The sequence below is a fragment of the Eulemur rufifrons genome, chromosome 17 (assembly GCF_041146395.1).
Source record: "Eulemur rufifrons isolate Redbay chromosome 17, OSU_ERuf_1, whole genome shotgun sequence".
Lineage (NCBI taxonomy): Eukaryota > Metazoa > Chordata > Mammalia > Primates > Lemuridae > Eulemur > Eulemur rufifrons.
Window position 1 is genome coordinate 59,394,089 of NC_090999.1, and position 20,486 is coordinate 59,414,574.

The window sequence follows — 20,486 nt, forward strand, 5'->3', positions numbered from 1 at the left end:
TCAGAATTTTAGAATGTTTAAAAATCAAATTCCCTGAACATTTTTCATTATTTTTAATTAAAGGAGGATGCTTAATAAATTTAACCATTAACTTCACAATAAACTTTATTTTTTTAAAACTTTAATTTCACAATAAAAAACTATTCAACTGGGCAGAGATGCAGTGAAGCTATTATACAAAGTCTATCATGGCTGAAGTCTCACACACAATAACCATATGGGTCATTAACTCAAGTACCCTTAATGGTTTTATTAAGGCTACAAAACAATAACTTGACCAAAGAGACAGTTTCTGTCTGGATTCAATGCCTGTAGGCCCTGATTATCTTGATAACTGGAACCGGGGAAAGTCATTTAGGAAATAGCTCATAAGCACCCAAGAAGGGCGAAACATTAGGGTAACTTAGGTTTCAACTTTTCCACATCTATTAACCTGAGGCCATGAAGAGCAAGAAAAAGTTATTTGCCTTTAGTCTCTAGAAGAATGATCATTTCTATTTTTGCCGTAACTGTTTCTTGACAGGTTACAAAAATTATTACCAAAGAACAATATCCTCCAAGAAATAAAATACACCAAATAACAATACCTTATCTTGTTTGTCAATACTGAAAATAAAACTCTCAAAATCTAAATACAAACATGCTGCAATTTAAAAATTTGAATTTTGAATACTGTGTCACCTCAGTGAAGTTGACATTTTACGTTTCATTAAACTAGCTCTCCTATTAACAAACAAATTGAAAAAAAAAAAAAAAAAAAACATAGTCTACCATTAGAAGGCACATTTGCATGTGTACTTGGGACTCAGACCACCCCAAATTATTTCAATTATCATCTCCCTGAATAAATGGAAGGGAGAAAAACAAAGAGGATATTACCCAGTGCCCTTCCTATTTTTTGTTTCTCAGCTGTTTGCATGTTTTATTGACAGCTAAATAAGTTGAGAAAGACTTCTTAGGGATACTCAATTTAGACTCCAAAAGAAGATATAAACTATGTCATTTCAATCCAGGTTCATATAAAACTTAGAATTCACATTTTAAGCATGTACATAAACCATCTCTGAACAATTTACAAATGAGGAAAACAGGGTCCAAACAACCAAGATCACAGATTACCCAGTTACAGACTCATCTAGAACCTATACAATTTCTAACTTAATGCTTTTTCCACTAAAGACTATTTGGATGCATTCAGTGAACATTTGTTGAGCAAAAACTACATGTGTGGGGCATTAGACCACTAGCAATAAGGAGAAAGCACACAGTCCCTGCCATCTATGAGCAGCCAGTCCACTAGGAGAGTAAACGTACCATTCAGTATAAAGTGCTAAGAGGATAGGAAAAGGATTCTATGAGAACAGAGCAAAAGGAGCGAAAAATTATTGAGAGCAAAATGCTATGAAAGGGTATTTTGGAGGTAAACCATAAATCAAGACACAGTGGGCTCAAGTAGTGAATCATCAGTGATACCTACTTCACATGGAAAGAATGTAAGCCAAACTAGGTAACTGAAGGGCAAAAGGGTGGTGAACCCCTGCAGCCTTCTGATTTCAAGATTGTTTTTTAAGCACCAAAGGAGGCAAAAAAGCTTCATCTTTCTCTGCTGCACCCCTTTAAATAAAAGGATTTGTTCTGTAAAATTTAGATTCAGTCAAAAGATAGCACTTAGGGACCTAGAAGGCCACATGTGGCCTTAGGTGGGCAGATCAGTATTTAAGACAAATCACTCTAGATAAAGAATGGATGAGGGACAGCCTAGCAGCACTTAGAAAACTGCTCAAGGATGAGAGGAGGACCTGAACTAAGGGTAGAAAATAGGGCTGCAGCCTCTCTTACTTTGGTGACAAGAATTATATATCAATATACATTATGTGACAAATAATTTAGGATCTAAGTCAAACAATGTTAAAAATCACTTTCAATCCAAATTATGTCATCACAGAGATTATACCTATAAATAGAAAAAGCAAATGAAAATTCAATTAACAGGAACATGCTGTCTACCTACTATGCATCCAATATCTTGATGGCTGTTTTCAGGGACTTGGCACAAGGATTTTTGTGTTTCGCTATTAAATCCCAAACACTTAAAGCAATGCCCTTTAGATAGTTCAGAGCACACAGTAGGGCACTTGATATTTGTTGAATGAATGAATGGTATTACCGTAAAAGAATCTGTCTTATCAGAGCTTAAAATCCAAGATTAACAGAGTAGGTAAACAAAAATACATGGTAAGATAATATTTGAGCATAAAATTGCATAGTACTATGAATAAGGATTATAGAAATTTTTAAAAATGGCTATGAAAGTTTCATAGGGTAGATGAAACCTAAGATGGAAACTGAAATCACAGAAATGGAAAAGTAAAAGGAAGCTAATTCCAGGCTAAATGACAAATGTGAACGTAGAGGGTATATGCAACAGCAAAAAGCCTGGCTCAACCAGAGCAGACTTAGCAAATGGAAAGGAATTGTGAGAAATAGGATGAAGACCCAATTTTGAACCATCAAGAGTCTTTAAAACCAAGGGAAGGTATTTAGCTGAAGTGTTTAATAAAAATGGAAGACTTTAGAACAGGCAAGGGTAGGGGATGAAGTAATGCAAGTAACATATAATGAAAAGTAGACAAAGCAATATATGATTATTATGTATTTATATATTATATTTAATATATCAATTAAAGAGAAAAAACCTAATAAGATAAAAATCATTGAAACTAGGAGGAAAAAACAAAGATAAAAGCTACTTCAGAAGAAAACCAATCAAACCCTGAGTGTGACTGAACATGAAGTATAACAACTGTAGAATAAAACTGAGAAATGTCTCAAAGGTTATTTCAAGATGTTTCAGTTTGGGTGATTGGCAGAATACTAGAACCACTGACAGGGAAAGTCACAGACTGAAAGAAACTCAAGGAAATGGGCTGACAAGCCTCAGACAGACCTCCCAAGGATAGCGCCTTGGCTGCATCCTCAGCTTCTCAGAACACACAGAAATCCTTTTGCTGGTACATAAAGGAGGATCAATCTGAGACAGAATGGCAATAACCAGGTTTGTAAGAGTTTTACCAATGCATTTACAGTGAAAACTACCAAGTGAATCAGATATCCAAGTTCACTAAGTATTCCATTCAATTACTATCTTAATGATACACTGGAAGCCAAATTAGAAGCAGAGTGCTTGGTAAGTAGTGATTTAGAGCAGAAAGCAACAAGTATCATCAAAGGATATTTCATTCAGGCAGGGAAGAAGACCATCTGATGAAATGTACAGAATACCTCTCTAAAGAGTGTAAAATATTCTCAATCTCAAATAACTTTGGGGTAGGTAAATATGTTCCATTCTGGCTACTTGAACTGTTTTTCTAGACTTTCATCTGGTAAAACTTCTTTACAATTGATACACTTTCTCTTTAGATAAAACCTATCTAAAAATTGCTCTATCTTTTGATATATAAATATCAAATATAAATATGTCGCTACCAACTAGACTATCAAAGGTCCTGGAACCAATTCAAATCTAAGTTCAAGGTAAGAGGACTTAACTCATTTTTCCATTATGTGTTGATTTTATCAAACTCTTACAGTGTTAACCATCCCTCACTTTCACTTACAAATAAAATGTGATAAGTGGTATGGTAGAGGTCAGTGTTATGGAAACACTCCAAATAAGGGAGTAATTAAATCTACAAAGAAAGTCTGGGAAAGACTGGTTCACAGAGGTGACATTAGACAAGGTTAAAAAAGTATTCTACTGTCAGAATAGGAAAGGAGAAGTTTAGGCAGATATATCTAAATAAACAAAGAAAGCAAATGGTATGATCCAGAAATAATGAGAAGTTCCACCTGGCTATCCTTTAGTATGGGTTACACACAATGGACTCGTCTGCAGGTACTTGGAAATATCCTCAGGATCTTAAGTCTGGAAGTAACCAAATCAAATAATGTATTTTGGAAGAATGGTTCTGCCAATATAATGGAAAAAAAACTGGACGGGTAAAAGTAATTGGAAGCAAGGAACTAAACTAGAAATCCACTGAAACAGTCCAAGCAATACCATAAAAGCTTGAACTAAAACAGCTTCAAAAACAGGAGAAAAATCAAAAGGAATTAAGAAGGTTTTTAGAGAAAAAACAGGAATGAGGCATGAGATTAGTAATTATCTCTGCAAGGTTAAGTTTTCACAGGTAAGGATAAAACTCAGGTGATTATGTAAAGATAAAATGGAAATAATGGCCATAATTATTCCTTGGATAAACTAAGTAATAAGAGAAAAATCTGATGGTTGCTAGAAAATATAAATGTGTAAATATATATTTATAAAGGGGAAATGTATGTGCTTAAGGCAAAAGGGGAGGAACCATTGTTAGGGAGTTGCTAAATAGTGACGTGTAGGAATTTAAGCACTTAAGGATCAGAAACAAACAAGAACAAAGGCTTTATGCAGCTATTGATCTGACAAAAGAAAAAGAAAAGAAACAAACAAATGAGACCAAACTTAAGAATAAAGTACAACTTTATGAGACCTCATCCATCCTACTGAACGGAAGCACAAATAGGGATGGAGACGTATTAAATTTGAAAACTGAAGTCTTCACAGGTTAGGTGAACTTGGCCAGGATAGTGGAAAACTAGGTTAAGATTCTGGATGTCCTGCTCTAGTAGATATAGTTAATTTAGGAAAACTCATCACAGATTATTTCAAAGTCCTCGTATCATCCCCTAAGAACTACAATGGGATGAGGAGTTAAGCTGTAAAAGAAAAGGTGGGGAAAGGGACAGCTAAAAGTTGTGAGACTTATGGCAAAAAAGGAACACAGGAATTAAATGAATGATTGCGAAGCAACTGTAGATCTGCATGATTCTGCAGCTTAGGTACATCAGAGAAATGACTGACCAGGACTTAGGACCTTAAAAAGGTTACAATAGGAAAATCCGGATAATTAAGTGGCTAATCAAAAGAGCCAAAGAGAGCACAAATGTGGACAAAGTTTTCAAGAAGTCCTTGAAAAGTAATCACAACAAGGTCAGGATCTTCGAAGGAGGAAAAAAAGCTGTCATGAGATAAATACCAGGATTACCACTCTGGCAATGTGACTGAGTGGAGGTCTAAAAACTTAAGAAGAAAGGTCTGATGAAATTATACACATGGATGACTGACAGAACAAAACTGGGTTTTGGAAAATAGTTATTTCCAATAGGTTCTTTAATAGGATGGAGAACTGTCTAGATTTAATCCCAAAGAGAAATTCTTCCATATAATGCCAAAGCTGGTAAAAGCATGAATAAAACAATCATAAACAGACTAGGAGAATTCTGTCCCACAGACCATCTCTCGTATCCCAGGGTTGATTATATATATGGGCTATCCTGGCCTCTATCTGGTATTATAACATAGCTGCAGCCCTTACGGACATAGTACACTAGACTGAAGTAAGAAATGAGGGTCTATGCTAAATATGAAATGAAAATAATAGAAGAATTTGGCAGGAAAGCAATTAAAGATTACCTACTGACATCTAATATAGATTTATTGATTGAATCATATGAAATTGCTAATATTTAACTGTCTTGACCTAAAAAAAAAATGACCATTTCATATAGCTCAACTTAATACTACAAATATACACAAAGCATAATTACCAACAACTCTAATTCAAACTTAAGCATATGGATTTTCAAATTTAATTGTTTACAGAATGAGTTTGGTTTGTCGGCACCAAAGTTTCATAGCACAAAATATGTTTTTAATTTCTTTAAAGTAAAAAGTACAAGCATAAATTTTTTGCTATTTTCTAATTCAGAAAAAACAAGAAATTTATTTTAAACTATGAATAAGTCCTCAATAAAATGCCTCAATATATTCTAAATTTCTCAAGGATTAGAATTACAACATAGTAGAATGCATGAATTTGATATAAGTACAATCAAAAAACAGCAGCTCCAGACTCTGTGGTGAAGATGATGATATACAGTCATTTATAAGAATTTGATTAAATTTATAAATAAAAGAAGACATTTTCCTCAATATACATTGATAGGGCAAATGGAAGACCAACAACAAATAGAAAACAAGGATAAAGATACTTTTTCACAAGAACAGAGGATATTTTAATTAAATATAATTAATAAACCATTTTAACATATTGTTGAAATTAACAGTTGTTTATTTTAAAAGACAACTTTCCTCAGTTACAGGAGGTTGAATAAACAATGCAATATCTCATATAAAGTTATACCACAGTCACTAAAAAGTTGACAAAGAATAAAGTATTTTCAAAGATGTTATCAAGCCACATCATCTCTGGTCAACATATACATAAATGTTTCATTATAGTACTGATAAGTAACAAATAAAAGGTTCAATGAAAGAAGGCATCCTAAATTCTGCTACGTTTCCTTAACTGTAAGAGTATTTTCTGACCATTGTAGAAAATATCCCTACAGCTCTATATTAAAGAAGCTATCAGCCAAAACCAATAAATTAAAAGACATATTTGAACAAATCATCTTCTTCAGACCAATTCCCAGTCTTCACCATCCTAATGTTCCTAGACTTTCCAGCTTCTACTAAAAAACATATGCATAACTCCAAAATAACCTTTATCATGTTTAACTGTGATCACCAATTTAAGGGTCTCTCCTCCACTAAAACTATTCATCTCATTTCTTCAGCCCCACCTCCATTCCCAGAACAGTGCCTAGCATGGCAGGTTTTCAACGCAGGTTGAAAAAATATTCACCTTTTAATGAAATAAAAGAATAAAGCATAAATTTGCCCACTGCTCTTCATTATATTCAGGTTCCTACAGTGTATCAAGCATTGAACTTTAGCATAAGAAAAATTATTTGCTTTAACAGCAAAAAATAATATATTCTGCTTTCTACATATCTCAAAGAAAGACGTATATCTGTTTTTACAAGACAATCCTCTCAATTAAATGAATAGCTTTCTGTTACAAATACTTTCTTTTAAGCAAACTAAAAATTACTACTTTGGTAAGTGCACTAATAAAGCTTCATTAAACAAATTTAAAATAAAATTTTCAATTCTAAATTTTAAGCCATATACAAATGCCAAGAAACTCTAATGTGTACCCCTAATGTTAACTATTAGGTAAATACATTCATTGAGAATATTTTAATGTGTTGAATAATTAAACACACTAGGATCGAAGTTCTGTCACTAACTAGATACACAGCAATTAGATAAGCTCTCTCTGGGATTCATTCCTTATTTACAGAATGACAAGAGCTGGCACATGATCTCCAAACTCCCAAGCAGATCTTATTGCCTATGATTGCAATATTTTAACTAAATATATAATTAATCATTGGCATTCACAGATTTAACATTTCTAAACCACTGTACAAGCCTGTGATGTGTGGTTATTGCTAATGGCAATGAATAATAATCCTTCCACATAAGGATTAAATGAGTTAATACTTGTAAGACCTGAAAGGAAATCAGATATCCAAATTATCTAACGTAAAAGAGTAGACCTAGCCCACCAGTAGTCTCACCTCAATTAGTGATTTGTGGGAATTTCTCTCAGGAAAGACTTGTGAATGCCAACAATTCTATACTACTACTTCTTCTTTTTTTTTTTTTTTTATCTATCTCAGATACTTGGCCAATTCTCTCTTTTAAAATGATTCATTTTCTTTATAATTTGCAAATTTTCTATATAGTGGCTATCATGACCTTAAACACTATGATGACCATAAACACTTCTGATATGAATGATTGAGAAGCTCTCTGTAAGAATCAAGTATAAGCATTCAATAAATGCTAGTTGAAATCAAATTAGAAAAATTTTAATATTAAAGAATATGTCTCAATTAAAGTTATGATCTACATTACAATGAAGGTTTCCAAAGCTTTCTTATGTGTCCCTACCGACTAGAAAACACATTTCATTGGCAATTACTTCTAATTCCACTTATCCAGACCCTTTTCTATTTTTCTTGTCTTAAAGATTATAATAAAAAAAAGACTGGTATATTCTATATGAAATATCCTACCCAAGTAACCAAACAACTGTCTGGCATTAAAGGATATGATGAGACTTCATTATTCTAATGTTAATTAATCTAATAGGGGAAGGGAAGAGGAAGCAGTAAGCATGAATTTAAACAGAAATAAAATTCTAATAATGAATTTAACTACTAATAAAAGCAAAACTTTTGAGGAAAAAATGTCATGGTTTCTTTTTTGAGTAAGGCTTAACACAGAAACAAATGGTTCTAGTCAGGGAACACCATTACTTAAATTCATATCCCCACAAATCATAAGAATTTGAACTATTTTGTAATCAATTATTTATACTCTTCATAAAAATGACAAAAATTTTCTGAATAATAAAAATGCTTAATAAACATTCAAGTTAATGAAGTTTTGGCTTTGGTGAACAGAATCTTCCTGTATGACTTTTCTTTTAGAAAAAGGAAGCAGGACACTATGACATTGCTTTTTCTAAGTGGATCAGTGCACTGGAGCAAACAGTGGCAACCACCAGGTAAAAGATAACAAAAATCAGCTAAGCACTGTGTAAAGAGCAGGCATACAATAGCTATATAAAGAAATAAGCAATCCAGATTAATATTTCAAAGGGCTTCTAATTACTAATCAAAGATAAAGGTATTAACCTTATTCAAAAAAGAAAAACAGCCATAGCCTTATAGTGTCAAGTATTCACAGCATTAACTGTTGACAGTCCATAATCATACATTTATAAAATGGAGAACAACTTGTTGAAGCTCCTTCTTCATAAGCCACTTTTACACAGTGGAGAAAAGTGTTTATCTCATATCTTCTTCACAATCCAAACCTCTCTACTTTTAAAATTTATTGCAAAGATCCTACCATTATCACCTATTTTTTCCTCTAGAGGATCTCTGTAATAAGTAAATTGATAAACAGTTGATGGCTGTGAAGTAACATGGGATGATGACCTTTGAAAATTCTCCTAGCAGTAAAAACCTTTAAAGGGACTGTCTGCTGAACATATGAGAGGGAAGGCAAGGAACTCTAACAAGATTACATTCTTCTTTGCAACTTGGGGAGGAAACAAAGTTCTAGTTGCAAGCATCAGGCAGTCCAAGTGGAAAGAAAGGGAGCAAGCCAGTCCTTAGAGCACTCAGGAAAAGAAATGGGAGAATAGTGAGACAAACTTGAAACAAGTGTGACACACTAAACATTTACACTGACAAGAATTTCCAGTTCACAACTTCTCACTGCCAATTTCTCTAATTGCTCTCCACCTCATCAGTGTTACTACAAGTCCGTCCTCAGGCTTAAGGAAAACTAATGCTTTGGTGTGAAGGAGTACCTTAACTGGTGCAGTTAAGGCAGGAATATGAAGGAATCTTGTGACTTACTGCACCAGCAGCAGATGTGTAGCAGATGTGTTTAGCACCTGTCTTAGAAATGTCAATCAGTACTACTATGCCTGACATGATTAATTTCTCTACTACTACATAAGATATGTTAAATATTAGGTGTTAACCAGGTTTGGGGAAGATTTTCTAGAAATATCATCACTAACTATAGAAAAATGTTTTTGAATTTCAAACACTGGATTGAACTTCTGAAATTCAATCCTTCCATAAGTTCAATCAGAGTGGCACAACAGCACAGTAGCCAAGAAACCTGGTTAGAAGTCAAATTTTATCATCACTAGCTGTGTGACTTTGGACAAAAATCTTGCTGTGCTGCCATTTTCTACATCTGTAGACTGGAGGTTAAAAAAAAACCAGGATTTAACTACTGCATAAAATGAGTTAATATTAGTAGAGTTTAGAATAATACCTGATAAATATTAACTGATAAATAAATGTAGTTACTATTGAGGAAAAGTAAAATTCAATTTCTTATCCATTTGACACATTTTACTTACCCTTAGAGGTCTAGTCCAACTGGCCTTTCTTTGTGAAATCCTTCTTAAATACCTATAAATTGAATATTCCTCCCTTTATGCTCCCCAATGTACATTCAACTAAATATATATCAACAATATTTACAAATTCACATATTCAGAGTCACAGAATCTTGACTGAAAACTATAAAGGTCAAGTTCTAGTTCAAGGACTTTCAATACCATGAGCTTATTTTACATTTCAAAAAGTCATTTTTAGAAATACCTGTGTATAAGCAGATTTGTTTTCATAATATCTTGATCAAAGACTTTATTTAAAAAAAATTATAATCAGATTTTAAGATCCTTAGTCGCAATACCACAGTAGTAAAAGTTGAAATTGTTTTCTCAAAACTTTTGAGAAAAAATGTCATGGTTTCTTTTTTGAGTAAGGCTGAATACAAAATGGTTCTAGTCATGGAACACCATTACTTAAATTCATATTCCCACAAATCCTAAGAATTTGAACTATTTTGTTCAAATCTTATAGTTTATGACCAAAATGCAAAAGATATTTAATCTATTTTAATAACAGAATTGTTTTATACAATAAAAGATATGAATGTAAAATCAGGATATTTGGGGTAAATAAGTTATATTCTGTAAGAACCGTAATAAAAGAGTAAAAACTTGTGGCATATCCTGGAATTATTAAGTGATTATGGTGAGGTTGCAGGATACAAGGTTAATATACAAAAGTACAAAAGTCAATCACTTTCCTATAGCAGCAATGAACAAGTTGAATTTTAAATTAAAAATATAATACCCTTTACATTAGCATCCAAAAAAACGAATACTTAGGTTAAATCTAACAAAACAGGCACAAGATCTATATGAGCAAAACTATAAAACTCTGATGGCTGAAATCAAAGAACTAAATAAATGGAGATACTAAATGTTCATGAATATTTATATTTGTCAAGATGTCAGTCCTTCCCAACTTGATCTACTGTATGATTCAATGCAATCTCCAACAAAATCCCAGCAAGCTATTTCACAGATATCAAGAAAACTAATTCTAAAGTTTATTTGGAAAAGCAAAAGACCCAGAATTGCCAACACAATCTTGAAGGAGAAGAACAAAGCTGGAGGACTGACATTAACCAATTTAAAGATTTATTATAAAGTTAGAGTAATCAAGACAGTATTTTATTGGTGAAAGACGAAACAGATCAGTGGAACAGAACAGAGAGGCCAGAAATAGACTCACATAAATATAGCCAAGTAATCTTTGACAAAGGGGCAAAGGCAATACAATGAAGAAAAGATAGTCTTTTCAACAAATGGTGCTGGAACAACTGGACACTCACATGCAAAAAATTTAATCTAGATACAGACCTTACACCCTTCACAAAAATCAACTCAAATGGATCATATCCCTAAATATAAAATACAAAATTATAAAAGTCCTGGAAGATAACACAGGAGAAAACCTAGATGACCGTGGATAAGGCGATGACTTTAGATACAACACCAAATGCAAAACCCAAGAAATAGTTGATAAGCTGGACTCCATTAAGACTAAAATCTTCTGCTCTGTGAAAGACAATGTCAAGAAAATGAGAATATAACCCAGACTAGGAGAAAATATTTGCAAAAGACATATCTGATAAGCATTGTTATACAAAATATACAAAGAACTCTTAAAACTTGACAATAGGAAAACAAACAACCTTATTAAAAAATGGGCCAAAGACCTTCACCAAAGATATATAGATGGCAAATAAGCATATGAAAAGATGCTCTACAACATATGTCATTAGGGAAATACATATTAAAACAATGAGATACCATTATACATCTATTAGAATGGCCAAAACCCAGAATACTGACAAGAACAAATACTGGCAAGAATGTGGAGCAACAGGAAATCTCATTCATTGCTGGGGAATGCAAAATGGTACAGCCACTTTGGAAGGCAGTTTGGTAGTTTCTTATAAAACTAAATATAGTCTTACCAGATGATCCAGCAATTTTACTTCTTGGTATTTACCCAAAGGAGTTAAAAACTTCTATCAACACAAAACCTGCACATGGATATTTACAGCAGTTTTATTCACAAGTGCCAAAACTTGGAAGCAACCACAATGTCCTTCATGAATGGATAAACTGTCGTACATTCAGACAATGGAATATTATTCAGCTGTATAAAGAAATGAGCTATCAAGCCACAAAAAGGCATGGAGGAATCTTCAATGCATATTCCTAAGCAAAAGAAGCCAATCTGAAAAGACTACATACTGGATAATTCCACTATGACATACTAGAAAAGATGAAATCATGCAAAAAGTAAAAAGGTCAGTGGTTGCCAGAAGTTGGGGATGGGGAGGGATGAACAGGCAGAACACAGAAGACTTTTAGGGCAGTAAAAATACTCTCTAGGATACTATATTGATGGATAATGTCATTACACATCTGTCCAAACCCATAGAATATACAACACCAAGAACAAATCTCAATGTAAACTATGAACTTTGAGTGATAATGATGTGTCAATCTAAGTTCATCAATTGTAAGAAATGTGTCACTCTGGTGAAGGATGTTTATAATAGGGGAGGCTATGTATGTGTGAGGGCAGGGAGGATACGGGCAATTTCTGTATCTTCCTCTTAATTTTGCTGTGAACCTGAACTGCTCTAAAAAAAAGAATTCAAAAAAAGTGTTTTTAACATGGCAAAAAAATAAAATCTATTAAATAAAATGTCATTATCACCTACTACTATAATTTTTTAAAAAAAATACATTTCTATTATTTTTCTGTTTACTGTTTGGAAAGGTGACAATAAATAAGTTTATTAAGACTTATACAACTAAAAACAGTATGAGCTTTGTGCTTGCTTTTCAGATATACTGTACTACAAGAATTTTTTAGGGTGCCATTCAATTTATACTCATAGGTACCAAGCACATAGGATGAATATATATGTGACAAATATATATATATCAAATATATGTCAAATTTGTTATAATGTTATCTCCTCATTGAGGCTTTCCCTAAATGCCCTATCTAAAATAGGTATTTTCTATCCCCCTTACTCTGCTTTATGTGTCAATTATCATCAGCCTCTCCCCATAAAACATAAGCTCCATAAGCACAGGGATTGTCTCTGTTTTATGAACAGTTATATCCCTGTTGCCAAGAAGAGCAGCTGGAATATAAATGGTAAATAAGTAAATGAATGTTTGAACAACTACCTTTGAGATAATAGTACAATTTTTAAAATGTTAATCTGGTGAAACAAAAGGTACAATCATTTCAATCAAAACCAAGGGATACTCATTTCATCAGGACTTTAACTTTTCCTATAACTCAAGGGTAGATGATATAGAAAAAGTAAGAAGGCAGTTTACACTTAAATCCATTTCTGCCAAGTTCCTCTGGGACAAGCTGTGTTCATTCTTAACTTAGTAACATGGCCAAAACCACATTACAACAGTAAGAAAACAATAAGTTCTCTCTTAGAACTGAACACTTAAGAATAACTTCTGATTTTCCGAAATCAACTTAATTCACTTTAAGCATTTGTTCCAGTACAAACAAAAGAACTAATTTTTTTTTAAAAAGTGGATCAAAGCTCAAAGTATAAGCCAGTCTTAAGAAACAACCTTGAATCAACCAAATTACTAACCAAGAGAATAGTCAGTCTATAATATTATTTCAATTAGGCCTCTTGAGGAAAGAAGTAATCAAGCAGAAAAATCAAAAGAAAAGTCAGAAAAACAAGAAGAAACCCAAATCTCTGCCAGTATGTGGTTACCTGTTAAAACCTGACCAGAATCCATCCTTCAAACTGCACATGTCTGATTATCACTCAGCTAGCGAAGAGACCTCCTATATTTCCATCAAAGTCTCTTATGCCTGCATTTTCCTCTCACAGTGGTTTAAGGGCTACTAGCTCATGATTTAACTGCATCCAGTACAGGATAAGAATTAAAAAGAAGACGAACAAAGATTTAACTGCAGAATTCATTAAAAATAAGATTCTAAAACTTCATTCCTGACCCCCAATAAGGAAGCCCTGGTAAGCATTTCTATCAAGCATCACAGGTGATTGCTGCGTAAGCTCAAGTTTGAGAATTAGTATCATAACCCACTTTTCAAAACAAGGTTGAAGTCAACTACTACATGACTAGCCCCCCCAGAAGTTAGAATTAATGTCTTTCCTCTGTATTCTTTGAGTATATTACATGTACTTCTCTTATAACATTTACCACATTATCTCTTCCCAACACTCCTCGCCACTCTTCCCCCCAAAATAAATCTTTACATTAACGCCAATTGACTATGGCAGAGGCGTATGACCTTTTTTACCTCCAAAAGACCATAGCTCAATCCCAGCTGTAAATGACAGTATGCTACCTAGGTAAAACCATGAGATACCTACAGTTCCAGGAGCTAGCTCTAACCTACCTTTCTCCCACAAATTAGCTTGAATAGTAAACAGATTTCTATCTTATTTAAGTTGGTCTGTAATTTTCAAAAAGGAAAGTAAATAAAACAAATGGTTTCATTCTATCAGTATAGTTTCTACACACTATTTTCACAACTTGAAAGCACACAAATTCAGAGTAAACTCAGTATTTTTAGTCTGGTTTATAATCCTTTGGTCATTTGCTCACATATAAGAATCTTATGCACAGACATCTATTGAGTTCTGGTCCACATAATTTATCAGAGAATGAGAGAGCAGAATGAGTTTATAATTGATTAAAACCAAAGTAAAATGAAAACGTTCCAAGAGATGTTTTCCATTCTGGAGTAGTATTCAAGATAGTAGTGAAATACTTGGCCAAACATATGGACAAAGATTTCAGTTATTACCTACATGATGTAAGAAAAAATGAAAAAGGAATGATGAACAAAATCAAACTTAAACGAAAATGACCAGGAAAAAAAACCCAGCGGAAATCAGACTAACTTTAATTTAATCAGAAACATGTACCTATACTGAAAAGTTCTGAGTTATAGAACCATAATGTAAGAATAAGAAGGTTATTTAATACTCATTAAGTCCCACTTCTCTTATCTAGGAGGAATTTGGAACTCTTATCAAAATTGAATGATTTTTTCCAAATTCATATAATAATGGGCAGAATCTGGGTCTTCTGAGTTCAAGTCTAAAGTTCTTTCCATTATATCATTAGGCTCAACTAATGCAGAAGTTCTGATTTCAACTAAGCTGAATCTTAAATAAATTCAGCCCATATTCTCTTATTTAATGGTTAAATCCTTTCTTTTGGAAAATTTCAAGCATTGACCACACTTGCATGTACAGAGGTTACCAATTTCATAGCTGGGAAAGATAAAACTCAGTCAAGTAATTAACTCAGAAATAAAAGCAATGCCAGAATGCAGAGAGCCAACTATCTGGCCCCTGGTAGTGGGTTCTAAAGTGACATTTGGAGAAACAGCATGAAATTACATTAGTTTCTAACATAACTACCTCTTTTGAGCTGGCAGGAGAAGAATTCTACTTTTAGTATTCCAGAATACTGGGAACAAGTTCACATTCAGCTTCTCTTTGACTACGATGCATTTAAGGATTTTAATTACACTTTATCTTCAACTTTTCAGAACAAGAAGTCAAAAATTGGGCTTAAATTTAAGAAATGGAGATATGAGTTTTAGGTGGGCAGGGGGCGAGTGATTGGGCTTTGGTTCTTTCCAATTCTATTGTTCCTCATCTTTGTCCACACTCACTAATACAAAGGAAAAGAAACAAAATCCCTTAACGAATACAAACCATGAGGTTTGAAAAGAAAAAAAAAAAAAAACACAGTGCTCAAACAGATAGGTTATTTGACAGAGTGCACCAGGAACTACATTATTTTGCAGGTCCTTGTTTTACACTCAGTTAAGTTTCTGAAAGTCATTCAAAAGCCAGTCATCACACACAATAACTGAATGTTGCAATATTTGGCCCTGAAAATGTATGGCAAAACGAAGCTGAATTCCAAGACAGAAGCCCCTGTAGATGTGGGTTTGAAATCTTTTATGTAGTCAAGAAAATTGAACTTTACCAGAGTCCTGTAATTTTGAAAAACAGCAAAGGTTAAGAACTCTGCCACTCCCTCTTTTGTGTTCTGGGCTTACTACAAAAAAATCATTGCTCCCCATAGAATTCAGATTAATCTGACTTAATTTAGATTAAATTCCCACCACCATCTCTTGTTTACCTATGACAAGGCCAGATCTAACCCTTCAAATTCCCATTCTCTGCCTCATAAATGACTTGCTGAACTACTTGTCCCCACAATCAATAGTAACAAAATGCTTATTAACCAAACTTTAAAATTCTCTTCCCCTAGGTCTCTGAACTTTGGCCTACCCTCAGCCTGAAACAGCAATATACAAACCTCCCTTATGTATAAACCCTCCTGAACAGCTCCTTCTCATAATAGGCTGGCCTCAGGGTAAAATATTCTCTGGTTATACCACCCTGGCAACCTACTTCCCCACATCCAGTTCTTTCTAGCCTTACTTACCCCTCCCTATAAAAGAAAAAGCCTTTTTAACCTCACCTTTGAGACGCTTGCAGATCTTATGGTCAGGGCATTCCCCCTATTGCAGTAGTTCCTTTTGAATAAAGTATGTCCTTACTAAATTTGGATTTTTTTATTTGACACCCTTTCCAATCCTGAAGTGATTGAGTTTGAACGATAAGCTGACTTTGTCGTTTAAATGACACGTGTTGACCCTCTCCAAGGGGACCCACTTGGAGAGGTTAAAAACATTTCTAAGATCGTAAGTTCCTGGCCACTGCCCTGCGGCTGAGAAAGGTAGCGGAGAGGTGATCGCCCGGGCAAGGTCAACACTGAGACCACCTGGCGCCACAGGCCATACAGAGTCAATGGGCCATGAACAGGTAGGCTACCTACTCCACACTCCCTGACAGATTCGTCTCCACCTCCGTCCCGCTAGTCTCGCGGCCGGACAGGACGAATGCTGCTTCCTCCATGGCTCAAGCACTCTGGGGCAAGTGGTGGGTCGTGCCCAGCAGCTCATCCCAACGCTCCAGCCCGCTCCATTCTGAGCAGAGCACCCGACCTGCTCTTTTCAAAAAACTGATCTCCTGGCCCTTTCCTCCCCACTTTTGTCACTCTGCCCTCACAGAAGGACTCACCATGACGCCTAGGCTAGGTCGTGGGCCAGACACCCTGGAGTCACCGGAACCGTCCCGGACCTCACCTCCGCGTCCCGCAGCCTAGAGCCTCTGAAAACAGCGAGGGAGAAGATCTTCCGGTTCTGCCGGAAGTTCTGCCCGCGCGGGACAGGAAGTTCCTCCCCTCCCCTCAACGCCCTCGACCTCACGCCACGCAGAGGTGAGGATACGCAGGACGTCCTCTAAACTAAAGCAACTTCCGTGGGTGCTAAGTTAGGGGCTAGGGGCGGTGCTGACCTTGAGAGCGCGCGGGGGAGGCGCAGGCGCAGCGCAGGTAGGTGGGCGGGCGGAGCGGTGTGGCTGCGCCTGCGAGGATCCTGAGGTAGGTTGGCTTCTTTCGGCAGGAGCGCATCCTCAAGCTGGAAGGTGGTGGAGGCACAGGTTGATGGCTGGGGTGGGAGTCGACCCCGGACCCAAAGGATTTAGTGAGGGTGAAGACAACAGTTACGCCGTGCTCGTGCTGAGACAGCACTGTAATTGTCTCAGCTTAGCCAGTGCCTTTTCTCTTTTTACCCTTTCATTTTCCTGATTCGGCCCTTTCTTGGAGTCTTTCTTCATCTGCGCAGATCTGTCCCTTTGTCGTTTCTGTGCCCTATATTAATGAGTTCTCCAGCTCTACCCTACCTCAGAGCAGTGGAATCTGGTCGTGAGAAGTTTCTTCACTATTCACAGATACCAGCTGAAGCCAGAAGGACATCTACCAAGAGCAGACAGAAACCAGGAAGAAAATTCTGCGTGTTTAATACATTCCAATATGGAAGGTTTCCTTTTAGTTAAAAAAAAAAAAAAAAAATGGAAGGAAATGAAACCCATATACTTCTTAATTTTGTGTTTTTTCTAAAATCTATACCAGTCAACTTTTCCTGACTTTTATTTGATTATAATGAGACATAGTACTGTAGGTAGGTTTGAAATGGTTATACAGAACACCTTCAACCCAGAAATATGTCTCACAATTTAGGGATCCTTACTTAAGTCGTGGCTATCTGTAATTTCATCCATGAGGTTTTTTTTGTTTGTTTGTTTGTTTGTTTGTTTGTTTTTTGGCCATAGTGTCAAATTGTGTAATGAAGTTGGAATTGGGGAGGTTGAAACTAAGCAGATTCAAAAGTTGAGAAGGTTGAGCAGGCAGGGGTAGCTATGGATGTTAAGTTTCACCCTCTTTATCAAAGTAGCTGGAGGGAATGGCCTCCAAACTATAAATGGCCCAAAGACCCAGGGAATCAGGGTTCTGAGACATCCCAAATAAGCAGGCCTAGGGCAGTTGCTTTATATTAGAAAAGGGGAACAGAGACTGAATTTATGAGTATGTGTAGTCTTTTACTTTAAATTTTGTTTTGTCAATAGCATGAGAAAGGAGATACAGGAATCATAAGTATTGACAAACAGCTGGAGGTGGGGTGGGGCTGGGGAATAGTTTGTGAAACAGATCCTGCTAAGGATGAATCCAGAACTTCCCTGAGGGTTCCACTTCTGCAGTGTGGGGACAAGGTTGTAAATAGACTAGCCCCAGGGCATCTGCAAATGGTTAGTGTAGTAGAGAAGGATTGGAATTGTCTGGTACTGTATCTGTGGGAAGCAGCTGCTATCCTTGAGGAAGAAAAGGTGGAGAAGGAAAGTGGCTATCAGCCTGTCAGAGACAACACATCCTGTGAAGTCTTACTCTTTCATTTATGACACTGTGGTTCTTACATCTGTCCTAAACCTGGCAGCCTCATTGAGGTTCACAAAGCATCTTCTTCTATGTGACAGTAAAACTGGAATTAATATCAGGATGGAATCCATTCCTGCCAGACTGAAACCATGAAAAGAAATCACAGTCAGTTTTTGTTATCTGCTTATCATTTTTAATAGATCACAGGTTCTATGTTCCTTATTTGGTATATAGCAAGTTGATAAATAACCCTTGTTTAATACCCTTTAATATTCATGTTTCTCACAGTTATCTTTGTTACAGTGTGAAAAATCTGTTACGTAAGTACTGTTTTTTTTAATGATTAAAATGCATGTATGTTTTAAAGCTGTGTTGCCCAGTCTTTTTTATCCTATAGAATAATGTTTTCTATTGGTTGCCTGCCTTAAAGTAGAGGAATTTGCCTGTTTCCATTGCTTAAAATAGGTAGTGGTCTTTGACAAAGATACAAAGAAAGGGGAGAATTATGAAAGTGAACAAAAGCTATAGGTGATGGAGATTAAAAAGAAATTTAGTAGTTTTGGCAAGGGAGTTAGGAGGGCAATCCTTGAGAAAAGTCTTGTTTGCTTACCATAGGGCTTTGTGATGAGTTGAATGTCCTGAGTGACAGCTGTTCTCAAAATACTTACAAGCACCAACAAAAAGTTACCTCCTCTGACAGCAACCACACTGACTTGGAACTCTTTCAACCATGTTTTTCACAAAATGTTCTGATTAGTTTCTCCTCTAATAATTTCTGCTAGTTTTGCTTAATATGCTTTCTTTGTAATTTTTTCCTACTGCATATTTTGTTTTCCTAATTAGATTATAAATGACTCAAGAGCTGGGACCTTGTTTTTGTTTTGTTTTTTGCTCATCCTCCCGTTAAGAAATATTATTTAAATGAATATGATAGACAGAAATACTCCTGTAAATTACCCCTAAAATGCTTTATGGGCCAGGCATGGTGGCTCCTGCCTGTAATACAAGCACTTTGGAAGGCCAAGGCAGGAGCATCACTTGAGGCCAAGAGTTCGAGACCAGCCTGAGCCACATAACAAGACCCCATCTCTTCAAAAGATAAAAATTAGCTGGGCATGGTGGTGCACACCTTTAGTCCTGGCTACTTGGAAGTCTGAGATGGGAGGATCACAAGCCCAGGACTTTGAGGCTGCAGTGAGCTGTGATGGAACCACTGCACTCCAGCCTGGGCGACAAAGTGAGACCCTGTCTGAAAAAAAAAAAAAAAAAAAAAGCTTTATGGACGAAGATGTTAATTAAAGTTAGGAACGATCTTATGTACAACAATAAGATTGGTCAATCCTGTTATATATGCTTAGTGGAATATTATCTAGTTCTTTTAAAAAGCTGTCAGATTAATCTTTCAAATGGAAGATGTTTATTTTCTAAGTTAAAAGAACATTTATAGACTATTTCTATACCCCCAAAATTCATGTGTTGAAACCTTAATGCTCAATGGCATAGAATTAGTAGGTGGGGCCCTTGGGAGGTGATTAAGTCATCAAGGTGGAGCCCTCATTGATGGGGTTAGTGCCTTTAAAGAAGAAACACCAGAAAGCTTGCTCCCTCCTTGCTCTGCTCTCCACCCATGTGAAGAGATCTCAAGAAGGCAGCCGACTACAAAACAGGAAGAGGGCCTGCACTAGACTTGATCATGCCGACACCCTGATCTCTGACTTCCCAACCTCCAGAACTCTGAGAAGTAAGTTT

At 35.6% G+C, this 20,486-nt stretch overlaps 1 protein-coding gene across 5 annotated transcripts in view; it reads right to left on the reverse strand.

The window, feature by feature from the left end:
- The window catches only part of TMEM161B (transmembrane protein 161B), a 69,518-nt gene extending 52,350 nt beyond the window's left edge, over positions 1-17,168 (reverse strand). For all 5 annotated transcript variants that reach the window (XM_069492070.1, XM_069492069.1, XM_069492068.1 and 2 more), the window contains exon 1: positions 17,045-17,168. Coding sequence is in view for 1 of the 5 variants with exons in the window: in XM_069492066.1 (XP_069348167.1) it covers positions 17,045-17,047 (3 nt within the window). In the remaining 4 variants the exon portion in view is untranslated. The remainder of the gene's footprint in view (positions 1-17,044) is intronic.
- Between the last annotated feature and the right edge of the window lie 3,318 nt (positions 17,169-20,486).